The following is a 22624-nucleotide window of genomic DNA, read 5'->3' on the forward strand; positions in this document are numbered from 1 at the left end:
TTGTTTCTTGAATTTGCTCATATAATCATTCCCAAACTGGGTGGCATCCAAAGGAAGTAATTTGGGTAGGAGAACCGTTGGTATATCTACCACCACAGATACTATTATAGCAACGAAGAAGGGCCTTGGCAGGGCAAGTGGTAAATAGTTTTGCATATCAAAGGTGCCACTTCTGTCCCTGGCATCTCCAAATAAAGACACAAAGATCCCAGTCTGAAACGACAGAAAGCCACTTTGTATGTGGCAGATAGCCATGTGCCTATTATTTTGCATTTTTGGAAGAACATCATATAAAGAAGTATCCCTGTTTCCTTGTAGCTAAGTCTATAAGCAGATGCATTTGCAACTGAACTCATACAAAGCATTCTGGGGACATTTTTGTCTTAACCGTTTTAAATTAAAATTAATTTTTAAAATTAAAATTTAATTGTTGCATTTAAAAATTAATAAATTTAATATTAAAAAATTAAAGCCTTCTATACACAGTAAAAGGGACAACCTGCGGAATAATCTTGTTCTGTTACCTTTGATGGAAAGGAAACTTTTGGGGAAAGGACCCTGTTCTTGTCACTTCCCTTCGGTTCTGCAGCAGATAAGGATTGAGAAAAATGACAGCTTCTTCTAGAACTTCCTCCAACTTTTCTGGGCAGATCTGAAGCCTCTTTTTCAAAAGTCCCATGTTGGAAATACCTGTTGCCAGCTCTGTACCGGGAAGGCAACCCCATAAATCCACTGCCCTTCTGGAGCAACATTTAGGAATCCGATGTGTCCAAATCAATATGGAACTAGAGGTATCAGTGGTGAATAAAGTCCCTTACTCTTAGGTCCCCATAGTTACTCTGAGTATAGAGAGAAGAAAAGAGCAATTGTTTTTGCAAACTGAGGACAAGTGATGCAACTAACAGCTGCTCATGTGTTGCATTACAATTCAGGGCATGAATGAATGTGGCATCAAATCAGATTACTGTATATACTCATGTATAAGTCTAGAAATTTAGGTCAAAAATTGACCCAAAAAAACCTGAGTTGACTTATTGGTCAATGTAAGGCTGTATCTTTACTCTTATTTAAAAGAAGAAACCATCCCCTGGTGAAAAGCAAGAGTATAAACCAGTGATGGCGAACCTATGGCACGCGTGCCAGAGGTGGCACTCAGAGCCCTCTCTGTGGGCACATGTGCCATCGCCCCAGCACAGAATTTGCCAGAGTTTGTTTCTAGAAAGCCAGAGGAACATGGCACTTTGCAATAAATAAGTGGGTTTTGGGTTGCAGTTTGGGCACTCGGCCTCGAAAAGGTTCACCATCACTGGTATAAACTGTCCTGGAAGCACTGACCCGCTCTGCTCTCTCATTCATCCAACCTTAAGAGTAACACAAAGAGTTATGTCTGCTGGAATTCTGTAAGTTCTTTGGCACTGTTTTCCTTTGCTTCATCCTTTACATCCTTAGCTATATGCCCCTATGTTTTACCCTCGACTTATCCACTGGTCATAGCAAAATCTGTAATTTTGGGCCCAAAACTTGCCCTCGACTTATACATGAGGTTGACTTATAGTCGATATATACTGTAATACAAGAGTCAGTCACTTTGGGAGTAATCCCTCCATCGCCAGCATCTACTAGTCACCGCGGAACCTGGATATCTTTAGTACTGTTTTCTCCATATTAGCTGCCTCTTATTGGGAAATTGTTTGTGTGCTGCTAACTACCTTTGAGTTGACCCTGGATCCTAGTGACCCTGTGAATGAGACATCTTCATGACTCCCTGTCCTTCATTGCTCTGCTAAGGTCCTGTAAATTCATCCTGTGACCTTGCCTATAGAGTCTATCCATATGATCTGTGGTCTTCCTCTCTTTCTGCTTCCCTTCACCTTTCCTAGCATTATTGTCTTTCCTTAAGTCGTGTGTTCTCATGATGTGTCTTGATCTGTTCAAAGACCCATTTGTTTGTCTTTTTGGCTGTCCATGGGATCCTCAGCACTTTCCTCCAGCACCGCATCTCAAATGAATCAATTCTCTTCCTATCTGCTTTCTTAACTGCCCAGCTCTCGCATCCATACATAGCTTGCATGATTGTAACTTTAGTGCTCAGTTGTATATCTTTACTCTTTAGGATTTTTTCCTAGGGAGTAGCAGAGTTGAAATGACAAAGTATTTTTATGCTTTTAAAATTACGACTAGGAGTGTGTGTGTGTGTATAATTTCCTACTGTCATTCCCAAATCTGCCATTTCTTTTTTGGAATTCAATCAGAACTGAACCCAAAGGAATGTTGGTGGCGCAGTGGATCAATTCCTTGTACTGCAGCCAAAGACTCAAAAACCATAAGGTTGTGAGTTCAATTCTAGCAAAGGGGCTGAAGCTTGACTCAGGCTTGCATCCTTCTGAGGTTGCTAAAATGAGTACCCAGATTTTGGGGGGCAGTTAGCTTACACTTTGTAAACCGCTTAGGGAGTGCTTAAGTGCACCGATAAGCGGTATAGAAATGTATTTGCTATTGTTGCTAAAATAGTCTCTGTAGTAGGCTTGCCATATCCTGGTTTCTGGAGGGACATTCATGGTTTTTAAACCGATTTGAATGTCACATCCCGGGTTGGAGCCAGTCCCGGCTCCTGGCTCCCTCCTCCTCCTTCTCCTCTGCCTCCTCCATTGCTTTTAGTGCGGCAGTGGCAGCATGAAGCAAGGCCTAGCTGTCTTGCTAGGCCTTGCTGGGCCCAAGGAGGGGCTAGGGGCAGGGCCACCAATGCTGGCAGCAAGGCAGGGCCTGAGCTGGGCTCTCTGGAAGGAGGATGCCATGGAGGAGTCCTCCAGCAGTGGCAGACAAGGAGGCCTTGCCGCAGCGGGAAGAGCCACATGGGGCCTGGCTGGCTGGTTGGGCCCCAAAGAAGGAGATCACTGCTGGGCCCCAACTGGCTGGGCCCCAAGGAAATGGAGCCCCAAGGAAATGGAGGGAGGCCGCTGCAGCTTACTTTCACAGGTAAGATCTCTCTATCTTTATTCTACTTCCTAAGATGTATTTTATTATGTTTGTTGTTGTTGTGTGCCTTCTGTCCAGGAAGAATGTTTTCTGTAAACAAGGATTTATATTAATTTTTAAAAAAAATTATTAATGCTTTTTGCTTTTAGCTGGTTGTGTCCTCCTTTTTTCTTGAATGTCCTACATTTACTGTCCTACATTTGACCTACTTTTTTACATTTTGTCCCAGTTTCGTGGTACAGGTGATGGCAACCCTACAAGGTCCCTAACGTACTACAGATTGAGTCTCTGGAATTCCAAAATCTGAAACATGGGTGGCTGAGATAGTGACATCTTTGCTTTCTGATGGTTCAGGGTACACAAGTTTTATTTCATGCACAAAACTACTTAAAACATTGTGTAAATTACCTTCAGGCTTTGTGTATGAGGTGCATATGAAACATACCAGTGAACGAATTTTGCATTTAGACCAGGGTCCTATTTCCAAGATATCTCATGAACATATATGCAAATACAGGTATCCCAAAATACAAAACACCTCTTTTCTCAAGCATTTCGAATAAGGAACAGTCAACCAGTATAGTCTTGGTCCTTGCACTTAGAGATATCTGTTTAGAGGTTTCCATAGGATCCCATGATCAGAGAGCAACTGTGCAACCGAGTAAACCGCCCCAGATCTCAGGCTCTTTGAGGAAGCTGAACCGAATTCCACGCTAAAGAAATGGAGGCCACTTGGTATGGCCCAGACTTACCTGCTGAGAAACGTCTGCTGTACCTTTGAGTCCCAAATGCTGTGGGAAAGACTTTAAAATAGATCCTGCTCGCTTCTGCTATGCCAAGAAACACAGGCCAGCTGCTATGGAAACTCTGGCAGCAACATGCCTCTCTCTTAGCATTTGCTTCCGTCTCTTAGTAAATTGCCTATTGTGAAACAAGGTCACTGGTCAAATAGAGAAATGACACCTAGAATGGTGCAGCAATTTGAGGGTTGGATTATGACTCTGGAGACCAGGGTTCTAGTCCCAGCTTGCCCATCGAAATCCACTGGGTGGTTTTGGGCAAGTCACTCTCTCATAGCTTCAGAGGATGGCAATGGCAAACCCCCTCTGAAGAACCTTGCCAACAAAACCCTGTGATAGGTTTGGCTTAGGGTCGGCCATAAGTCGGAAGCGACTTGAATGTACACAACAACAACAGAAGAAAGAATTTCAGCCAAGTGTTTCTTGTTACTGATTCTTGCTTCTTACACCACAATGGCTCTCTTACTGTACTGCGTGCCCTCTTGTTGTATTGCATTTCTTATGCTGGTTTATTAGATTTTAGTACTTATTTATAGCAGGGTAGGAGACTGCAGTTAAGAAATAAGGAGACTAGGAATGGGAAGGGCATATGACTTGCCCAAGATCATCCAGCGGGTTTCATGGCTGAGCTGGGAATTGAACCTTGGTCTCCACAGTCGTAGTCCATAACTGAAACCACTACACCAACAAGAGGGTCCCAAGTGTTTTGATACCACTTTTAATTTCCATGGCTCAATGCTATAGAATTCTGGGATTTGTACTTTGGTGGAGCACCAGAGCTCTCTGAAAGGGAAGGCTAAATATTTCACAAAACTACCAATCCAGAATCCCTGAATGCTTGTATTGCACCTGTTCATTCACAATACCAGCCAGGGGCTCAGAGTCGACTCAACTTGGCATCCTTCCATAGATCACTAAAATGAATACCCAGCTTGTTGGCGGCTATTAGCTTACCCTTTGTGAACCTCTTAAGGAGTGCTAAAGCGCCCTGAGAAGCGATATGGAAATATACTTGCTATTGCTGTTGTGGCATGGCTGTTAAAGTGGTGTCAAACTGCTTCAATTTTGCAGTGTGGATAAACCTTTGACTGTCATTACTAGAAAGAAATAAATGAGTTTGTGTTTAGTCACCCACTGATGCATAATTTTATAAATGATGCTTCATAAGATTTTTAAAAACTCAGCGCAATTGCCTGTTTGATGCATCATGCAAGTAACCCATAAAATAGCATAGCAACTGCATGTTCCCTAAGAATCCTTATAGGAGATTACCCTTACTGATGTACTCTGGCAGAAATTCCCTTTGCAGCTCAGGCAGAACCCCAAAGGTTGCATGCAATCCTATTTAGGAACCCCCCCTCCCTGGAAATACTCAACTCCTGGGTGTCTTGCAGAAGAGACTGAGCCCTTTCCCTATCCCTTCCTTTATTTGCAGAACGAGACAGGTGGCAACAGGACCGCAAGTTCAACTATGGTGGTAACACCAGCCAAGTCTGAGTTGCATAACGACACCCTCAATATGAACAACCCTGGTGTAAGAAGCACCACTATGAAGACTGCCAGCCACACAGGGAGCCTCACTGCAGCTTCAGCAACTTCCTGCCAGACAACCCATCCCGCAAGAGGCCACATAACATTGGCCGAGATATCCGGAGCCACAGGGACAACTACGAGGGAAGGAGGGACAACTGCTGAGGACACGGATCCAAACAGGGATGGATTTTCCTGTTGTTGAAAAGCTGTGGGAGATGCCCGGCTTGGATCTGAGCTGCCTCAAAGCACTTCTCCAAGGTGTGATGTGATAACATTCCAAAGGGGTTGCAGGTTTCCCTGTAATGTGGAATAGATTCACTGCTCCATTAACACAGAAATCACCAACATCCATTGGACTGCGTTCCTCTCTCTGTTTCTCACTTCTCTCTCTCTCTCCCCATCTGTCCTTTCAAGCAGATTTTTCCCTTTCTCTGCCCCTCTCCTCTGCTGTGGCACCATCTTCATGATCTGATGGCATCCCTAAGTGATGTGATATGGCTTCTCCTTCTGACTACACTGCTTCTGAAAGAAGCAATATAGACCAGCCCGAAGGGGCGGTCTGCAGCCGTCCCTTTGCTGGCCGGATCAGGGCCTCATGCCACAGCCCCAATCCGGCCTCTGGAAAGCACAAAAAGGAGCTCCTATTTGTGCCCTCCAAGGGGCACCATAGCTGTGGTGGCATGGCTTTATGATGCCCCTTCAGTGCTGCATCAAGAGGATGCAGCAGCGGAGGGGCATCATGATGTCGCATGCCATGTGGACCAGTGTGTTGCAAAATGGTGCCCTGGGGGCAGGGTTAGGGCACCCAGCGTGTGGACATTGCACCCTAAGTCTACCCATAGGCCGAAAGAAAGTGCCCGTCTGTATAGGGCCAAAATCTTCTGTCATCATTATTTTTAAGAGATTTAAAAAATGAACCTTCCTTGCTTCCTTTCTCCAACCAGTTATGTATCCCATAAGAAACACAAGGGAGTAGAAACATCACTTTTGTATATAATGATACAGAAATGCAACAGCCAGCCGTCAAAAGAGACAGAAGGAGATGACATTGTAGATTCTTTTCTGTGTATTAACTGAACTTTGAATCTGTTTATTATTTACAGTTTGACCTCAGCTTTGTAACGTTTGTGCATTTCCAGTGATGCTCCATTTTCATGTCAGTCTCTGGTGTACATTTATCTCCCAATCCACCCAAGTTTTCATCCCTTGCTTTTTTAGAAATCCAGGTGTGATCACATTGGGATTATTCTGTATAAATGGCTCACAGCATCTTGCAAAGGAAGTGGGAGAGCTACCTTTCTCTTCCAGCAAGCCTTTGGAAACAAAGTGTTAACAAGAGAAGAGGTTTTATAGTGCTGTCCTGTTTTAAACTAAGTTTTAAATGGTTTTAATTCTGTTGTTAAAACAGGTTGAGCACTTTTTATCTGAGGCTCCAAAATCCAAAATATTCCAAAATTCAGCAGTTCTAGTCCCAAGCATTTTGGGTAAAGGAGAACCAACTTGCAATAATCATAACCATAATTATAATTTCATTTATATGCTGCTTTTCTCATGGTGTAGGAGCCAGCATTTCCAGTTTCTGATCCAAATAGCTATTTGATTTCTATGCTAGGTGAGATCCAAGGTGGCTCACCAAAAGAGCCAGTTAAAACCAGTGAAGTTAAAAAGGAGTTGAAATCACCCTATTAAGAGAATTGTAACCCATGTCACTGGACTTCATGGAAAAATGGTCAGATGGGACCAAATAGAATGGGAAGGGATGTTTGTTTTGTTTCCATGGAAACAATTGAGAATGTTGGCCAAGGTGTGAGTAGTGTCCGTTGTGGATGAGAAGTGGTGTAAAGTGGCAGGATTTCATCGCAAGAGGTATTTCTACTCGTTATTTTGCCTATTTCCTGTGTGATATTAGTTTTGAGTCCTGTCTTTCTTTCTGTGGCATCTACCACTCCTTTGTGAAGGCATCACAAGTTGGACTGGTTGATCTCAACTGAAAGCATCCTTCTTATTCAATTCTTCATTTCTTATGTTCGTTGAACTACAGTGGACCCTTGTTATCCGCTGGGGTTTGGTTCCAAGATCCCCCGTGGATAACAAAATCCATGGATGCTCAAGTCCCATTAAATATAATGACATAGCAAAATGGTGTCCCTTATAAAAATGGAAAATCAAGGTTTGATATTTGAAATGTATACTTTTTTGGAACATTTTCAAACTGTGGATGCTTGGATCCATGTATAAAAAATCTGTACAGAAGAAGGGCCAACTGTTGTGTTATTTCTTAAATTCTGTCCCTTCCCATGCGTGGGTCTCAAAGTGGCTTGGCATACAAAATATAGAATGAACAAAAGCAGCTAGTAAAAGAAAAGGATGGTGCTCTTCCTTCAATTGGACATTAGTTCTGAAAGATCTGCAAAGGATAATCTACAAATTTTAAAGAAGTGATTGGAGGACCATGGCTTGCAGATACTAACATAGACAGTAGTAGTGTTAACGGTTGTATATAATGATGCAGAAATGCAACAGCCAGCTGTCAAAAGAGACAGAAAGAGATGACATTGTAGATTATTTTCTATGTATTAACTGAACTCTGGATCTGTTTATTATTTACAGTTTGACCTGTATTACTGTATATTGACTACATAAGGTTATTACACGCATTTCTTCCAAAAGGGCAAGGAACGAAGAAATGTAATGTGTGTAAAATTCACTTTAAGGGTTTCTTATTTCAGGTTGAAATTATCCAAATGTTTATGGATTTCAGTGGCCTCCTTGTGCCTTCTGACCTGATAGTTGTTGGTATGGTCCAGAATTTCAGTGTTATCAAACAATGTTTTATTCCCAGAATGGTTTATAACATGTTCTGCCACTGCTGATTTTTTTTCCGGCTGACTCAGTTTGCAGTGTCTCTCATGCTCCTTGATTTGTCTTTGGACACTGCGTTTGGTGGATAGGGATATGTAGATTTGCCCGCAGCTGCATGGTATATGGTAAACTCCTGCGGCTGTGAGAGGGTCTCTCTGGTCCTTGGCTGAGCAAAGCATTTGCTGGATTTTCTTGGTTGGTTTGTAAACCATTTGAATATTGTGTTTCTTCACCAGTTTCCCTGTTCTGTCTGAGACTCCTTTGGTGTATGATTAAAAAAATACCTTCCCTTTGGGTGGCTGCTTGTCTTCACTCTTCTGTGTTCTTCTGGGTCTGGCAGCCCTTCTGATGTCTGAGCTGGAGTAACCATTAGCCTGTAGAGCCTGGTCCAAATGTTTCAGTTCATCTTCCAAGAAGTGGGGTTCACAGATGCGTTTTGCTCAGTCTAGCAATGTTTTGATTGCGCTTCTTTTTTGTCCTGGGTGATGGTTGGAGTTCTTGTGCAGGTATCTGTCTGTATGTGTGGGGTTTCTGTACACTGTGTGGCCCAAATGTTCTGTTTCCATGATTACAGTGGCATTGCCTTTGTCTGCTGGGAGAATGATAATTTCTGGGTCCAAATTGAGTTCCTTGATGGCTTTTCCTTCTTTTTTGGTTATGTTGCTGAGAGGTGGTTTTGCCTTGTGCAGAATCCTGGCTGTTTCTCCTCCTATCTCTTCCTCCTCTGGGAGATGATGGAGAGCGGATTCAACCTAGACAATGATGTCTTCAACTGGGATTCTAGTGATGGTTACTGCAGAGTTGGCCAGGAAGGATGTTTCCTCTTTTGAAAGTTGTTGCTATGTGAGATTGATGATAGTTTGTGATGTGTCCAGTGAGGGTTTTACCGGTACTTCTGGCATGACAACACCACCTCCCTTAATATGGAAGACGAACACTGTGCCCTACAGTCAGACATGACTAGACAATCTTTTCAAGGGAAAACCTTTACATTTACCATTACCTGGGTTGCAGCCTTTGCATTTTGGTGTAATGATATTGTGAAGCTACTCTCTGGGATTGATGGTGACTCTATTAAAAAAAATTACTGCAATGTTTAACAAATAAACTGTACACCTTATTCTTGATACTTCGTCCATGTATATTCACCAAAGGACCACAGAAATTACCAAACCAGTCTTTTAATGTTTTAATGCTATAAGTCACTTTATACAGTATCCCTATTCTGATAAAAAGTGTGATATATAAAGAAGCCTGCCACTACTACCACTCCTACTGCTACTACACTATACTACACTACTACAGCTAGTAGTAGTAGTAATTTACACATTCACTTGCCCACCTGGTTACAGCAATTGCATGTTGAATTCCTTTTCCTACCCTCTTGCTACTTTAGTCCCTGGACAGTCAGGGCTCAGCGTCCCCATGCTCAATGCCCTAATGTTGCCCTCAGGGTGCCATGATGATGCACCTCTGGTGCTTCGTCCAAAAGGCACAGCAACAAAGGGGTGTCATCACTTTATAAATAAAGGTTAATAATAATAATCACACCCTTTGGCAGCAGCTATGGTGCCTCTCCAAGGGCACAAGCTCCTTTTTGTGCTCTACGGAGGCCAAATCAGTGCCACAGCATGCAGTAGCCACAGTACCAATCTGGCCAGTAAAGGAGCGGCTGCAGACCACCCCAAAAGGCCACATAGTGTCTCTTCAGTCAATGGGATCTAATGACATAATTTCTGGGCATCTATCATTTGCCTTTGGATCATCAGCGTTTAACAAGTCAGTGGTAGGGATGTTCAAAACATATGTCTCTTAATACACACACACACATACACTCACACATACCCACTTAACCTTCTGGCTAAAGTGAAGTGGATTGTACCACAACAAAACCAGCACCTTTCTGGTACTGTTCTTGTGATTTGTTGACTACAGTGATTAATGTATGTAATACTTCGGAATATATAGCTCAATGGTTTGATGTAATTAAAGCCTTTGTAATATTGATTGATTAGTATTAACAGATTATGGAAACTCACCATATTAATTCCATTTATTCCTTTTAACTATATTTGTCAGATGTTTTGAAAGGTTCCTTGCTTGAGCTATTGCCAATGCTGTCCTTTTTCCCTATTGTTTGTGTTCAGTAAATCCAAATGCCCAACTAATGTTATTGTTTTGTATATGAAATGGTTGAAAACTGCCTTTAAGTGCCTACATCCTACTCTTCACTGGAAAGAAATCACATTTTCTAATTGAGTTGCTCCTAAACTGTTTCATGTGATTCTAGCAGAATTCAAGAGTCCTTTCAAAAGTTTAAATTAAAGTGAAGCCACATTGTTGAGGCCTTTTATAATGCTTTGCCTTGCAGGTTCTCTTTGTAATACAATAATAACTGAACTCAGAGACCTCCATTTTCATTCTGATGCACAACCACTGTTCCATTAAAGCCTTTCCCATGAAAATATCACTCTGGGCGGTTTCTCTATAAGAAAAAACAAAGAGTATTATATGACATAGAATTTACACTTGGTTATCATACTCTGAATGTGACATAATTAAACATGGGTATTACTATCATAATGAAATAACAAAATAGTATATCTGGGGGAAAGTAATTTTTACCTGCTTTAGGTACAAACCAGTCAAAGCTCAATTACTACTTGATTAATGGGACTAAGGGGCTTGACGGATGGCCCCAAAGGAATGGGTCAGGCATGTGGCAAGACGCTGGCATCTGGGTGGAGTTGAGGTGTGTGCAGTTGCCTCGCCCCAGTGTGTTTTGCCCCTAAACAAATCTGGGTATTCATTTTAGCAACATTGGAAGAACGCAAGCCTGAGTCGAGCTTGAGCCTTTTTGCTGGTCTTGAACTCACAACCTTGTGGGTTTGAGTGAGTGGCTGCAGTGCAGGCATTTAACCACTGCGCCATCAGGGCTCCTACTTGTGACTGCTTCCAATATCAGCCAGTGCACGTTTCACCCCCTTAACTGTGATCTTAGCATCCTCCACATGGAAGAAACATGGAACCATATTAGGCTAGGGGCATGATTCTCCCTACTTCATGTATATTGTGATTTTGAAATGTGATTTTATTGTTATTTGTATTTATTATAGTTTTTGCTGTAATCTACCTTGATTCCTCTGGGAAAATGCAGGATATAAATAAATTATATTATTATTATTGTTATTTGTTGAATTTTTGTTTTGGTCTTTCGGTGTGGTCTGCTATATCTTTTCCCATTTTCCTGTAGGTGAGGCTGTCAGTTTTGTCTCAGTCTTGGGTGGTGGCTTATCTTCACTCCTCTCAGTTGTTGGGGTGAACAGGGAGACCACATTAAAGCTGATTAGTATGTCTCCGTGTTTAAGTTGAAGGTTGTTGGTTTTTCCTGTGAGGTGAGCTGAGTCCTTGATGTAGTGGGGTTTTTTGCCCTATATGGGTTTGTAATTGTGCGGCCGAAACTTGCCAAGTCATATGTGGGGGATCCAATAGCACTCGCTATGGGTCGGAGTGGAGGGCTGGCTTGCTGAGAGACTTGGATTCAAATCTTCACTTAGCCATGGAAACATTTTGGGTAACGTTGCGCAAATCCACGCTCTCTCAGCCTCAAAGGAAGGCAATGACAAACTTCCTCTGAACAAAGCTTGCCAAGAAAACTCCAGGATAGGTGTGCCTTTGGGCTACCATGAGTAGGAAAAGACTTGAAGGCACACCCCAACAACGTTGTAAGAATATCACAATCCCATGAGCACAGGTATTTCTGTTCTGCCAGGGAGTAAATAATAGTGGAATAGCACCTCCTGCAAGCCATTTTGCTGAACCTTCTTTGTTTCTATAGGCTCAGTGTTTTCTGGCGAAATGAAGGCCAGACGCAGGGAGCCACGATGGCGGAAAGTGCCTCTGCGATGTGTGGAAAGGCCAATGAAAAGAATGCATCCTCGGATAGAGGTTCTGAGGTTGGTATTACTCCAAGGGCCCATGGGAGAGCTGCCGGTTTCTTTCTTTATTTCTGCCCTATTCGAGCATTTCTGTGAGGATCCAATGTATCCTTAACTCATCCTATTAATTAAAAATATTATAATTCTAACAAGAAATCTGAAAGCTCCTTTGTAAGAGGTGATGTGATATAATTCTAAGGTTTCCCCATAGTGTATTCCTGGCAGATGTAACACAGCTATTGTAATATTAGCTGGGAGTTGTAGTCCAACACCCCTTCAGGGCCACACTTTGAAACTAGAAAACTGCAAGGTTTGAGATGGGCAGATATCTGATAACTCTTGTCTCCTTTTTGTTTAATTCCATAGGCTTAAGCGCTGTAGAAGGCTTTCCAGCCTATATGAAATGTAAGTGCCTTTTGGTTTTTTGGGAGATGCTGGGAATCTGGTTTCATTACATGTGTGTTCTGTTATTAAACCTACTGTTGGGATTGTAAGATATTCTTTTATTTCCCTTTGCCCCCACCAAAAAAAGCAGGACTCTGGGCAATTTACAAATGGAGGGAGGAAAACCCAATGTGATTTAAACATCCCAGATGGAACAGGTCAGGGCCCAACAGCTAGGAATAATAAAAAAAGATTTAGAAGTGTCTGAAAGTAAGAATAAGTGAGAAATATATTGTAAGGTTTTCTTTTTACCCTTTGGGTATGACATGTTCAAGGAGAGCATGGAAGTTCAGCTGATCATTGTGTCTCTAGTTCTCCCAAAGAGTTTTAGAAGAAATCAGAAGCAACCTTTTATTTACTTCTGGTTTGTTTGGAGACCAGAGGTGCAATATCCAAGCATCCAGGGTGGGATTTGTGGCTCTCTTGCAATGGTTGTTGTTTACTTAGGAGGTTTTTAGAGGCAGATAAGCCAGCATGGTCAGGCTGCAGGACACTAAGCATCCTACTTGTTTCCTTATCCATCTCCAGCCTCCAGGATATCTTGGATGAACAGAAAATAATGGCCACTTTGGTGACATTAATTAAAAAAACGCACCTGTATGACAAGGTACAGAAAAAGCCTCATGCATTTTCCATGGTGTTTTATGTTTGGGCAGCATGTTTGCGTCTGGCTGTCTTGCAAAGACAGTTAGTTGTTCCTCCCCATCAGGAATTCACCCTTAAAGGAAGTCTGGGCAGTACTGATGCAGTGATGATAATAATAATAATAATAATTTGTTTTATTTATATACCGCTATTCCAAAGATCATAGCGGTGAACAGCAAGTAAGCTAATTAGCAAGTAAGCTAATTTGCCCCCAACAGTCTGAGTACTCATTTTAGCGACCTCGGAAGGATGCAAGCCTGAGTCAAGCTTGGGCCCTTTTGCTGGTCTTGAACTCGCAACCTTGTGGTTTCGAGTGAATGGCTGCAGTACAGGCATTTAACCACTGCGCCACCAGGGCTCCTGATAATCCCTGGGGCCGTTTCCACTGGGGTATAACGCGGGTTACGAAGCCAATTCAGAAAGTAGCGTGCCCATTTGAACCCGATTTAAACCTAGAACGGTTTTAGATCACCCCGCATGCGTCCCCATTTGAAATCGATTCATATCTTGGTTCTTTTTATAAACCGCGTTAAAGGCGTATAACCCGCATTAAAAAAATGGAAGGGTTGAACCTTCTATTTTTTCCTTGATTCGGGATAGGAATCTAGTTATTTAAATGGGAACGATCAGCCTCTGAAATCGGGTTAGCTGGATGGGAGGAGCGAGCGCGATGGTCCAGCTTGGGGGAGTTGCCCTTTCTGTCCCCATCCGTCGTGGCCATCGGCATCTTTGCTTCCCTCACCCCTTTTTTCTGCTGCGGTCTTTCAATAAGAGATAAGGATTTTTATTTTATTTTAATGGTTTACAGGCGCTTAATCTCTTCAGCATCCGTGCCACTCAAAGAGAGGGTTGCTGCACAGCAATCTCGGGGGAGATAAGGAAACCCTGTGTGTGTGTGTGTGTGTGTGTGTGTGTGTGTGTGTGTGTATCAATGAACACCATTTGTAATGGAGGGGAAGAGTGCTCCCTCCCTGGGCTGTCTATAGAGCCATGAAGCGGGGATCCGTCCTGCAAAACCCATCATAGTTCCTCTGGAAGGAGCTTTCCCTAAGCAAGCAGCCTCCGCCAGCCTCTCTGGGGTCTTTTTTCAAAGGCAGCAGCCAAGCAGAAGTGCTTTGGGGAGGCAGTTTCTCTCTCCCCTCAACCATCCTTCCCCACGGATAATTGCAGGACTCCCCTTCCTTCGAAGGGAGAGACCAGAGAGGGAGGAAAAGGAAGGAAAAAATCTGTCTTCAGAATTCACCCTGCAAGCGCAGGCTCCCAGCTGTGGACAAAGCTACCCCTCCTTTCCCTCCTAAACACACACAGCCTCGCAGAGCAGAGGAGTAACCCGAAACCTTCTGTCCTGTCCTCCCCCCAGGAGACAGAAGGGAAAAAAAAAATGCAAGCCTGCTCTTTGTTTGAGAAGGAAGGCTATTCTCCCTTTCCTCACATCTAATCCTCCTTCCCTTTCCCGCCGCACTTTAAGTGCCTCCTCATTGGCTCTTTTATAAAAAACCGTGAAATTTAAAAGTGACGTTTTGATGACGTTGCTTTGATTGACAGCCCCAAAATGGTGAGTGGGAACGAAATAAGGCTAAAACCGGTTTATATATACACTGGTTTATTTGAATAGGAACGCAAGCGGATCACTTAAAGCGAATTAGTTGGTAAATGAGAACAAAGGAAAAAAAAGCGGGATAAGACCAGGGTTATTTTGAATCGGTTTTATTTAAAACGGTGTATTTTAAATCGTTGTAAATCACAAGTGGAAACAGCCCCTTAGTACAAACTTTAAGTTCCTTGTTGCCATGGTGGCAGATGTAGTTTTGCAAACTTGCAGGAAGCAGAAAGCTTTCATGGCCAGCATCCATAGTTTTTTGTGGGTTTTTTGGGCTATGTGGCCATTTTCTAGAAGAGTTTCTTCCTGACGTTTCGCCAGCATCTGTGGCTGGCATCTTCAGAGATGCTGGCGAAACATCAAGACAAAACTTTTCTAGAACATGGCCACCCACAAAAAGCTATTGCAGGAAGCACTTGATCAAATCTCTTGTAGCCCAAGAGAGATCTGACAGGGATTCCTCAGCTCCAAGAGGGAGCTTCCAGCTGGTAATATTTCCCTCCTTAAATGGGCTTCCTTTCCCACCTCAGATCCAGAAGGAAAACATGAAGCACCTTGCCAAGGAGAGTAACGGCAGGAAGCGCAGGCATGATGAGGGCATGCAAGTCCGCCTTGGTCGTCTGAGAAAGGTGAGAGGGGCAGGCTGACTTCTTGAACATATACTTTTCAGCCTCCCTGTCAGTCTTCAATAAGGGCCAGCAAGCTCTTTGGCAAGGGGTAGTGTTATTGCTATTTCATTGCTTGTTCTTTGATTTAAAAGATGTCCCATTGCATCTTTTAGCAGAAGGAAGGAATAAAAAGGGTTCCTTTGTCTCCTTTCCTCCTTCTCTCCTTTCTTTTTTCTAGGACCGTGAACGGGGTCTGAGTCCTCCGCCGCTCAAGACAGCGCGGAATGAAGATACAGAAGATTGGCTGCCAGAGGACATTGAAATGATGGTAGTGTCTTTTGCCTAAAATCATGTTAGAATCCTGGTTGTGTGTGTGTTTGGCATGGTTGTTTGGGAATTAAACTAGGACTCTCTGAATAGGGTTGCCAAGAAAACCCTATGGTGCCACACTCTCTCAGCCTCAGAGGAAGGCAAGGCAAACCTTCTCTGAACAAATCTTACCAGGAAAACCTCAGGATAGGTTGGTCTTGAGCAATAATAACTTGGAACAATAATTTCAATTCATGTTCCCTAGGCAATTGGCTGCATTGGGTTAGGACTGAGCTGACCAATTTTCTTTTTTCTCAGTCCGTAGGCAGTGCGCCTCAAGACAGCCAGCCACAGGTGTTCGGCGAAGACAGCCAGCCACAGGTGTTCGGCGATGATATTTCAACTGGGAGTGAGCCGTTCACCGATGTGGAGGAAGGGCCCAATGAGGAGGAGGAGGACCACAGTGGTGGGAGCTTGGACACTGTAAGTCCCCCCCCCCCCCATAGCATAGAGAAAGGGGGGAGATCACTGTATTCGTAGAATTCTTACCCAGCACCAATTCGGGCTGATTTTCTTCTTTCCTTCGCTGTCCACTGTAATTGGCCGGTTCATAACAATTCCTCCCACCTTCCCCTTCACTCTTCACATACACACGGCTAGTGTATAGCTTCTGCTCACTGTTTGTTTATGCAGACGTACAGCACGGCCGTGGAGGAGTTGGAAGACTCACAAGAGGGGACTTCAGAACAACACCTGTCTCCTGTAGTCCTTCAGGACAGAAGCTCCCTCCTCAAGATAGCCAGCAAGGTCTGGCAAGGGTAAGTTTCACCTACATCCCTGCCAGGCCTTTTGCCAGAAAGAAAACCCAGGGTAGGGCAATAGAAATGGAGCTTGTTTGGCTTTTGATGGCTCCCCTTGGTTGAACATGGCAGATTGCAGTCTGGAGGGTTTAGAAGGCTGAATTGTTCCCCCGAGGGACATTGGAGGGCTACCCCTCCCAAATTGCCCCTAAGTGCCACCTACAACTGAAGAAGGGGATTTTGACAGACCTTCCCATGGTTTTAAGGCTAAGAGAGCCCCTTTGCTCTCCACAGAAAATAGCCTGGAACTTGCTAGGCAGGTACCATAAAGGGAAAATGTAATTCATTTCCTTTCCCAGGATCCTGTGGTTTTTGGAAAAAGTTGCACAGAAGCTGCAGAGTGCCTATCAGAAGTGGACAAATGTTATGGAGGTGAGACTCAACATCGGGATGTGGGAAGGACATGTGTTAAGTGTAATGGGATGGCTCCGGTGAATGGAAACAATATGGGTTTTCTTTTTTTTTCTTTTTTTAAAAAACCCATTTAAACATAACAGAAGGATATTTTAATACCAGTGACCAATCTTTGTTATATCAGTTAATATTTGAATTCTTTATTAACTTTTAGCTTGTCATATATTAGATATTCATGCCAAGGAAACATTATGGATTTTCTGAATAAAGAAATAAAGAAAGAAATACCGTATATACACAACTATAAGTTGAGGCCATGTTTTGGGGTCAAAATTATGGATTTTGCTATGACCCGTGGATAAGTCAAGGGTAAAATAGGAGAGGATGAAGCAAAGCAAAACAATGTCAAAGAACTTATAAAATTCCAGCAGACATAGCTTACTCTTAAGGCTGGATGGATGAGAGAGTAGTTGATGCTTATATATTATGCTCTTGCTTTTCACCAGGAGATGTTGCCTTCTTTTAAAAAATGAGTTAAGATACAGTACTTAGATTGACCCGTGGATAAAGTCGACTCAGTTTTTGGGGGTCAATGTTTTGATCTAAATTTCTAGACTTATACATGAGTATATACAGTAAATGAGCACAAAACACATCCTCTAGGAAAGCATCCAAAAACGCCTTTAATTTTTTTAATAGGTTTTTGGGCTATGTGGCTGTGTTCTAGAAAGATAAATGATTCTAGAACACTAGCACATATCCTTCCACCTTTTTCGGCTTTGACTTTTTTGGTTCTCCTTTTTCATGGATTGTATTAGAATGTTCTACCAATCCACTTCTTGGATATCTTATTACTGAAATATTTATCGCTGGGAACCAGAAGGGAAAGTGGTCAGCAGCAGAAGTCACAACCAGGCTGCTGCATCTTCTAGCCAAATGAACTGCTTACTTTCCATTTATCAAATTTTCAGGGTGTGTGTGTGTAGTGTACAAAGGGAAATGAGTTCTGTTACACATCCCAGTCCAGATGCAAGATGGGAACATTCTGGCCTTCACAACATCCCCAACAGAGGATGGGATATTTGATCAGAGGACATGGTTCCCTTGAAGTTTCACTCCAGGAGAGGACCATGAGATCCCTAGAGAGAAAAATCCACTAGGCATTTCTAGCTCCTCTAGCCCAATTCTATGGTGAATGTCTATCAGATGTTGGTCTCAGAGTTGCACTGGAGGACCTGGAGAGTCAGGTTTGCTACTAACACCTCCCTTTCCACCTTCTTTTGCTCTTGATATGAACAGAAAAAGCAGGCGCCAGTTCAGGCAGAACATCCAGGGACCAGCCAGGATCCAAGCATTCACCAGTCCTGTTTTCCTCCTTGCTACCTCCATAAACGTTGCAGCCGCTACCAACCATACAACAGACCCACTAGATGTGCAGGTAAGAGACCAGACAGAGCTGACACACAGCCCCTTCCATGATTTCTCAGTAATGAAGTCAGATATCCAAGGAGAGGGGATTTCACATTGAGGGAGCCAGAGCAAAGAAGGCCCTTGCCTCAGTCCTCTTTCAGTTTGGCGAAGTGAAACTCTTCTTTTAACACTTGTGCATTAGAAGATATTTCAACTGCCTCTTTCTCACTTTGTCCCTCCTTCATTTTGTTTTTAAGTTTCCTCCAAAGCATTTTAAGAGCCGCCATCATCGAAGATCCTGCCTCTTTTTGTTGCCTCCAACCCGGAAAAAAGGTGAAGCGAAAGACGTCATATGTCCGGTCTTCAGAACCTCCACTCCATCGACCTCTTTACTGATGCAAGTAAGAGTGATGACTTACCTCCTGCTGGGACTGAGGACTACATCCATTTAAGGATCCAGCAGAGAAATGGCAGAAAAACCTTCACCACTGTCCACTCCAAGGCATTGCCGATGATTATGAGAAGAAGAAACTGGTGAAGGCCTTCTAGAAGACGTTTGCCTGCAGTGGTACTGTGATTGAGCATCCTCAGGATGGAGAGATGATTCAGCTTCAGCGGGACCAACAGAAGAACATAGGTCAGTTCTTCATTGAGATTGGTTTGGCCAAAGACTACCAGCTGAAAGTCCATGGATTTTAAGTGCCTTTAGGTCACCGAAGTCTCAAGGGAGAAAACATCCCTGCAGTGAGAAATTCCTTGTGTCCCGCATTGCTAGTTTAAAACAAGCCATCTTGCATAATGTAATCACATCAGGTGCCTTTTAGATTGGACTAGTGTAACTCCACAATGTAATAAACTGACAAGAGCCCACATTGTGCCATCTTGCTGCCCCCACTTAAACCAGACACACTTGTTGTGTCAAGCCAGAAGCTTATTCTGCACAAGACATTTCTTTTGGAAGGCCCATGGCTGTTCTGGCTCTGCTGGGGACTTGTCCAAAATTTTAAAACACCTCTGTTATATTCAGGACAATAACTAGCAGTGTCTGTCTTAAATGAACTGTGACAAGCAAGTATCAAAAGGCAGGGACAGTCTGAAGTACCTTGGCTTATCCGAAGGAATCTCCCCTCAAAGGTTTCGGGATGTGGAAGTCAAAAGCCCCTTGGGACAGGCGCTGAGCTGACGAAACTATGTACACCAATAGCAGGCTCAGACTGAACAGTTTTTAAGTGTGATGTCTTGGCAAAGCACTGCTTTTGCAACTAACAGCCCTGTGAAGCAACAGATGTCTTGGTTTGAGTCCTGATGTTCTGTGTAATGTATTTAAACAGTTAAGCACTAAAATGTGTTGTTGTTGTAAAATTGATCATTGTTGGGTACAGGACTAGTGTTAAAATCAAGCCTGAAATGAGAAGTGCCACTGTAGAGACCACTAGCCACACAGGGAGGAGCCTTATGGCAGCTTCAGCAACTACCAGTGAAGCAAGCCATCCCACAAGAGGCCATATGGGAATTTTAACAGGGACTGGGATCTGTTTCCCTGAAAATAGGGCATACCCATAAAGTAAACCATAGCAGGATTTCTAAGCATTTGCTCAGTATAAGCCCTGGAAATAAGAAATATTGTGTGGCATCCCTCCTTCCCTCCCAGCCACCTTCCTTCCTTCTCCTCTCTCCCTCTCGTTTCCTTCTTCCTTCCTTCCCATCTCCCTCTGTCCTTCTCTCTCTTCCTCCTTACCTGCTTTTCTGAGGCATCTGCCCCAGCTTGGCTGTGGAGGCAAAGTCTAACCCACAGTCAGCCACAGCTGGGCCGGGGCTTGGAGCGGAGCAGAGGCTTGGGTCCAGGAGTCCCAACTCCCAGGTCTGGCAGCCAGGACAGAGCCTCTGGTCTCTGAAACCCAAGCCTTGGCCCTGATCCCAGCTCCCTCTGGCCAACAAAGTTCCTTTTTTTAATTCCCTTGGCCAGAGGTAGCCAGAGTCAGGGACAAGGCTTGGGTTTCGGAGCCCAGCAGCTTTGTCCTAACTGCTAGACCTGGGGACAGGACGGTTGAGCTCAAGCCTTGGCCCCACTCCGAGCTCTGGCCCAGCCATGGTTGACAGCAGAGCAAACCTTGCCCCCATAGCCAAGCTGGGGCAGAAGCTTTGGAAGAGCAGGTAAGGAAGGAAGGAAGGAAGGAAGGAAGGAAGGAGGGAATGAGAGGGAGAGAGGGGAAGGAAGGAGGGAGGGAGGGAAGGAGGGAGGCCACACGGTATTTCAAGCTTAGAAATCCTGCTATGGCTTATTTTATGTCTTATTTTCAAGGAAATATAGTATACCAACGGGTTATTGCTTGCCTGTTCAAACCATCACACTGCCCTGTGGCTAAGCAGTCGGCAGCCCACATTCAATCTGGGCATCTTCCACATTTTCAACAGTGGAAAATCCATTCTGTTCCATTTTTTCTCATTTCATCGGCTCTTTGCACTCATTAAAATCTTGGCAGAAATGTGTAAAGATCAGCTAGTCTTGTCCCTGAATGAAAGAAACAGTGCCTAAATATGTTCTTTAGAGAGTAGATGTGTTCTTTAAAGTGTTATTAAATTAATTAAATTTAGTCATTATTTTATTTCCTCTGCTATAAAATAGATGTACTTTAGACTATACTGTATTAAAATGTTGGGTGATAGTGATGAATAAAAATCATAAGAATGTATGTATCATAAGAATATATTACAAGGGGGTTGGGGGCAGGGGTGACTAAGACAATATAGATTGTGATAGCATATTTGACAATATGTATGTTTTTAAACAAGTATGTTTTTAAATTTTTAATATAATTATTATATTTTAATATAATTAAATATTATTTTCAAATGTCAGATGGACATTTCCACAAATCAGGGGGACCAGCAGAAGAACATAGGTCAGTTCTTCATTGAGCTTGGTTTGGCCAAAGACTACCAGCTGAAAGTCCATGGATTTTAAGTGCCTTTAGGTCACCGAAGTCTCAAGGGAGAAAACATCCCTGCAGTGAGAAATTCCTTGTGTCCCGCATTGCTAGTTTAAAACAAGCCATCTTGCATAATGTAATCACATCAGGTGCCTTTTAGATTGGAATAGTGTAACTCCACAATGTAATAAACTGACAAGAGCCCACATTGTGCCATCTTGCTGCCCCCACTTAAACCAGACACACTTGTTGTGTCAAGCCAGAAGCTTATTCTGCACAAGACATTTCTTTTGGAAGGCCCATGGCTGTTCTGGCTCTGCTGGGGACTTGTCCAAAATTTTAAAACACCTCTGTTATATTCAGGACAATAACTAGCAGTGTCTGTCTTAAATGAACTGTGACAAGCAAGTATCAAAAGGCAGGGACAGTCTGAAGTACCTTGGCTTATCCGAAGGAATCTCCCCTCAAAGGTTTCGGGATGTGGAAGTCAAAAGCCCCTTGGGACAGGCGCTGAGGTGATGAAACTATGTACACCAATAGCAGGCTCAGACTGAACAGTTTTTAAGTGTGATGTCTTTGCAAAGCACTGCTTTTGCAACTAACAGCCCTGTGAAGCAAGAGATGTCTTGGTTTGAGTCCTGATGTTCTGTGTAATGCATTTAAACAGTTAAACACTAAAATGTGTTGTTGTAAAATTGATCATTGTTGGGTACAAGACTAGTGTTAAAATCAAGCCTGAAATGAGAAGTGCCACTGTAGAGACCACTAGCCACACAGGGAGGAGCCTTATGGCAGCTTCAGCAACTACCAGTGAAGCAAGCCATCCCACAAGAGGCCATATGGGAATTTTAACAGGGACTGGGATCTGTTTCCCTGAAAATAGGGCATACCCATAAAGTAAACCATAGCAGGATTTCTAAGCATTTGCTCAGTATAAGCTCTGGAAATAAGAAATATTGTGTGGCATCCCTCCTTCCCTCCCAGCCACCTTCCTTCCTTCTCCTCTCTCCCTCTCGTTTCCTTCTTCCTTCCTTCCCATCTCCCTCTGTCCTTCTCTCTCTTCCTCCTTACCTGCTTTTCTGCGGCATCTGCCCCAGCTTGGCTGTGGAGGCAAAGTCTAACCCACAGTCAGCCACAGCTGGGCCGGGGCTTGGAGCGGAGCAGAGGCTTGGGTCCAGGAGTCCCAACTCCCAGGTCTGGCAGCCAGGACAGAGCCTCTGGTCTCTGAAACCCAAGCCTTGGCCCTGATCCCAGCTCCCTCTGGCCAACAAAGTTCCTTTTTTTAATTCCCTTGGCCAGAGGGAGCCAGAGTCAGGGACAAGGCTTGGGTTTCGGAGCCCAGCAGCTTTGTCCTA

General features: G+C 43.5%; 2 protein-coding genes across 4 annotated transcripts in view; one reads left to right on the forward strand and one right to left on the reverse strand.

Moving 5' to 3' along the window:
* The window catches only part of LOC149307213 (uncharacterized), a 28363-nt gene extending 24577 nt beyond the window's left edge, over positions 1–3786 (reverse strand). For all 3 annotated transcript variants that reach the window (XM_089538600.1, XM_089538601.1, XM_089538599.1), the window contains exons 1-2: positions 3729–3786; positions 525–839 (exon numbers count right to left, since the gene is read on the reverse strand). In XM_089538600.1, the coding sequence (XP_089394726.1) occupies positions 525–752 (228 nt within the window). In that variant the 5' untranslated portion in view covers positions 753–839; positions 3729–3786. The remainder of the gene's footprint in view (positions 1–524; positions 840–3728) is intronic.
* Positions 3787–12055: 8269 nt separating this feature from the next.
* LOC149307214 (uncharacterized) lies at positions 12056–20474 on the forward strand. The gene is made up of 8 exons (XM_089538281.1): positions 12056–12127; positions 15329–15427; positions 15645–15734; positions 16034–16198; positions 16409–16533; positions 16875–16947; positions 18229–18367; positions 18597–20474. The coding sequence occupies exons 1-8, from the start codon at positions 12056–12058 to the stop codon at positions 18614–18616; spliced, it is 783 nt and encodes a 260-aa protein (XP_089394407.1). The 3' UTR covers positions 18617–20474.
* Positions 20475–22624: the final 2150 nt, after the last annotated feature.

This window comes from Sceloporus occidentalis, unplaced genomic scaffold, assembly GCF_023333645.1.
Source record: "Sceloporus occidentalis isolate IW3139 unplaced genomic scaffold, rSceOcc1.0.p SCAF_9, whole genome shotgun sequence".
Taxonomy (NCBI): Eukaryota; Metazoa; Chordata; class Lepidosauria; order Squamata; family Phrynosomatidae; genus Sceloporus; species Sceloporus occidentalis.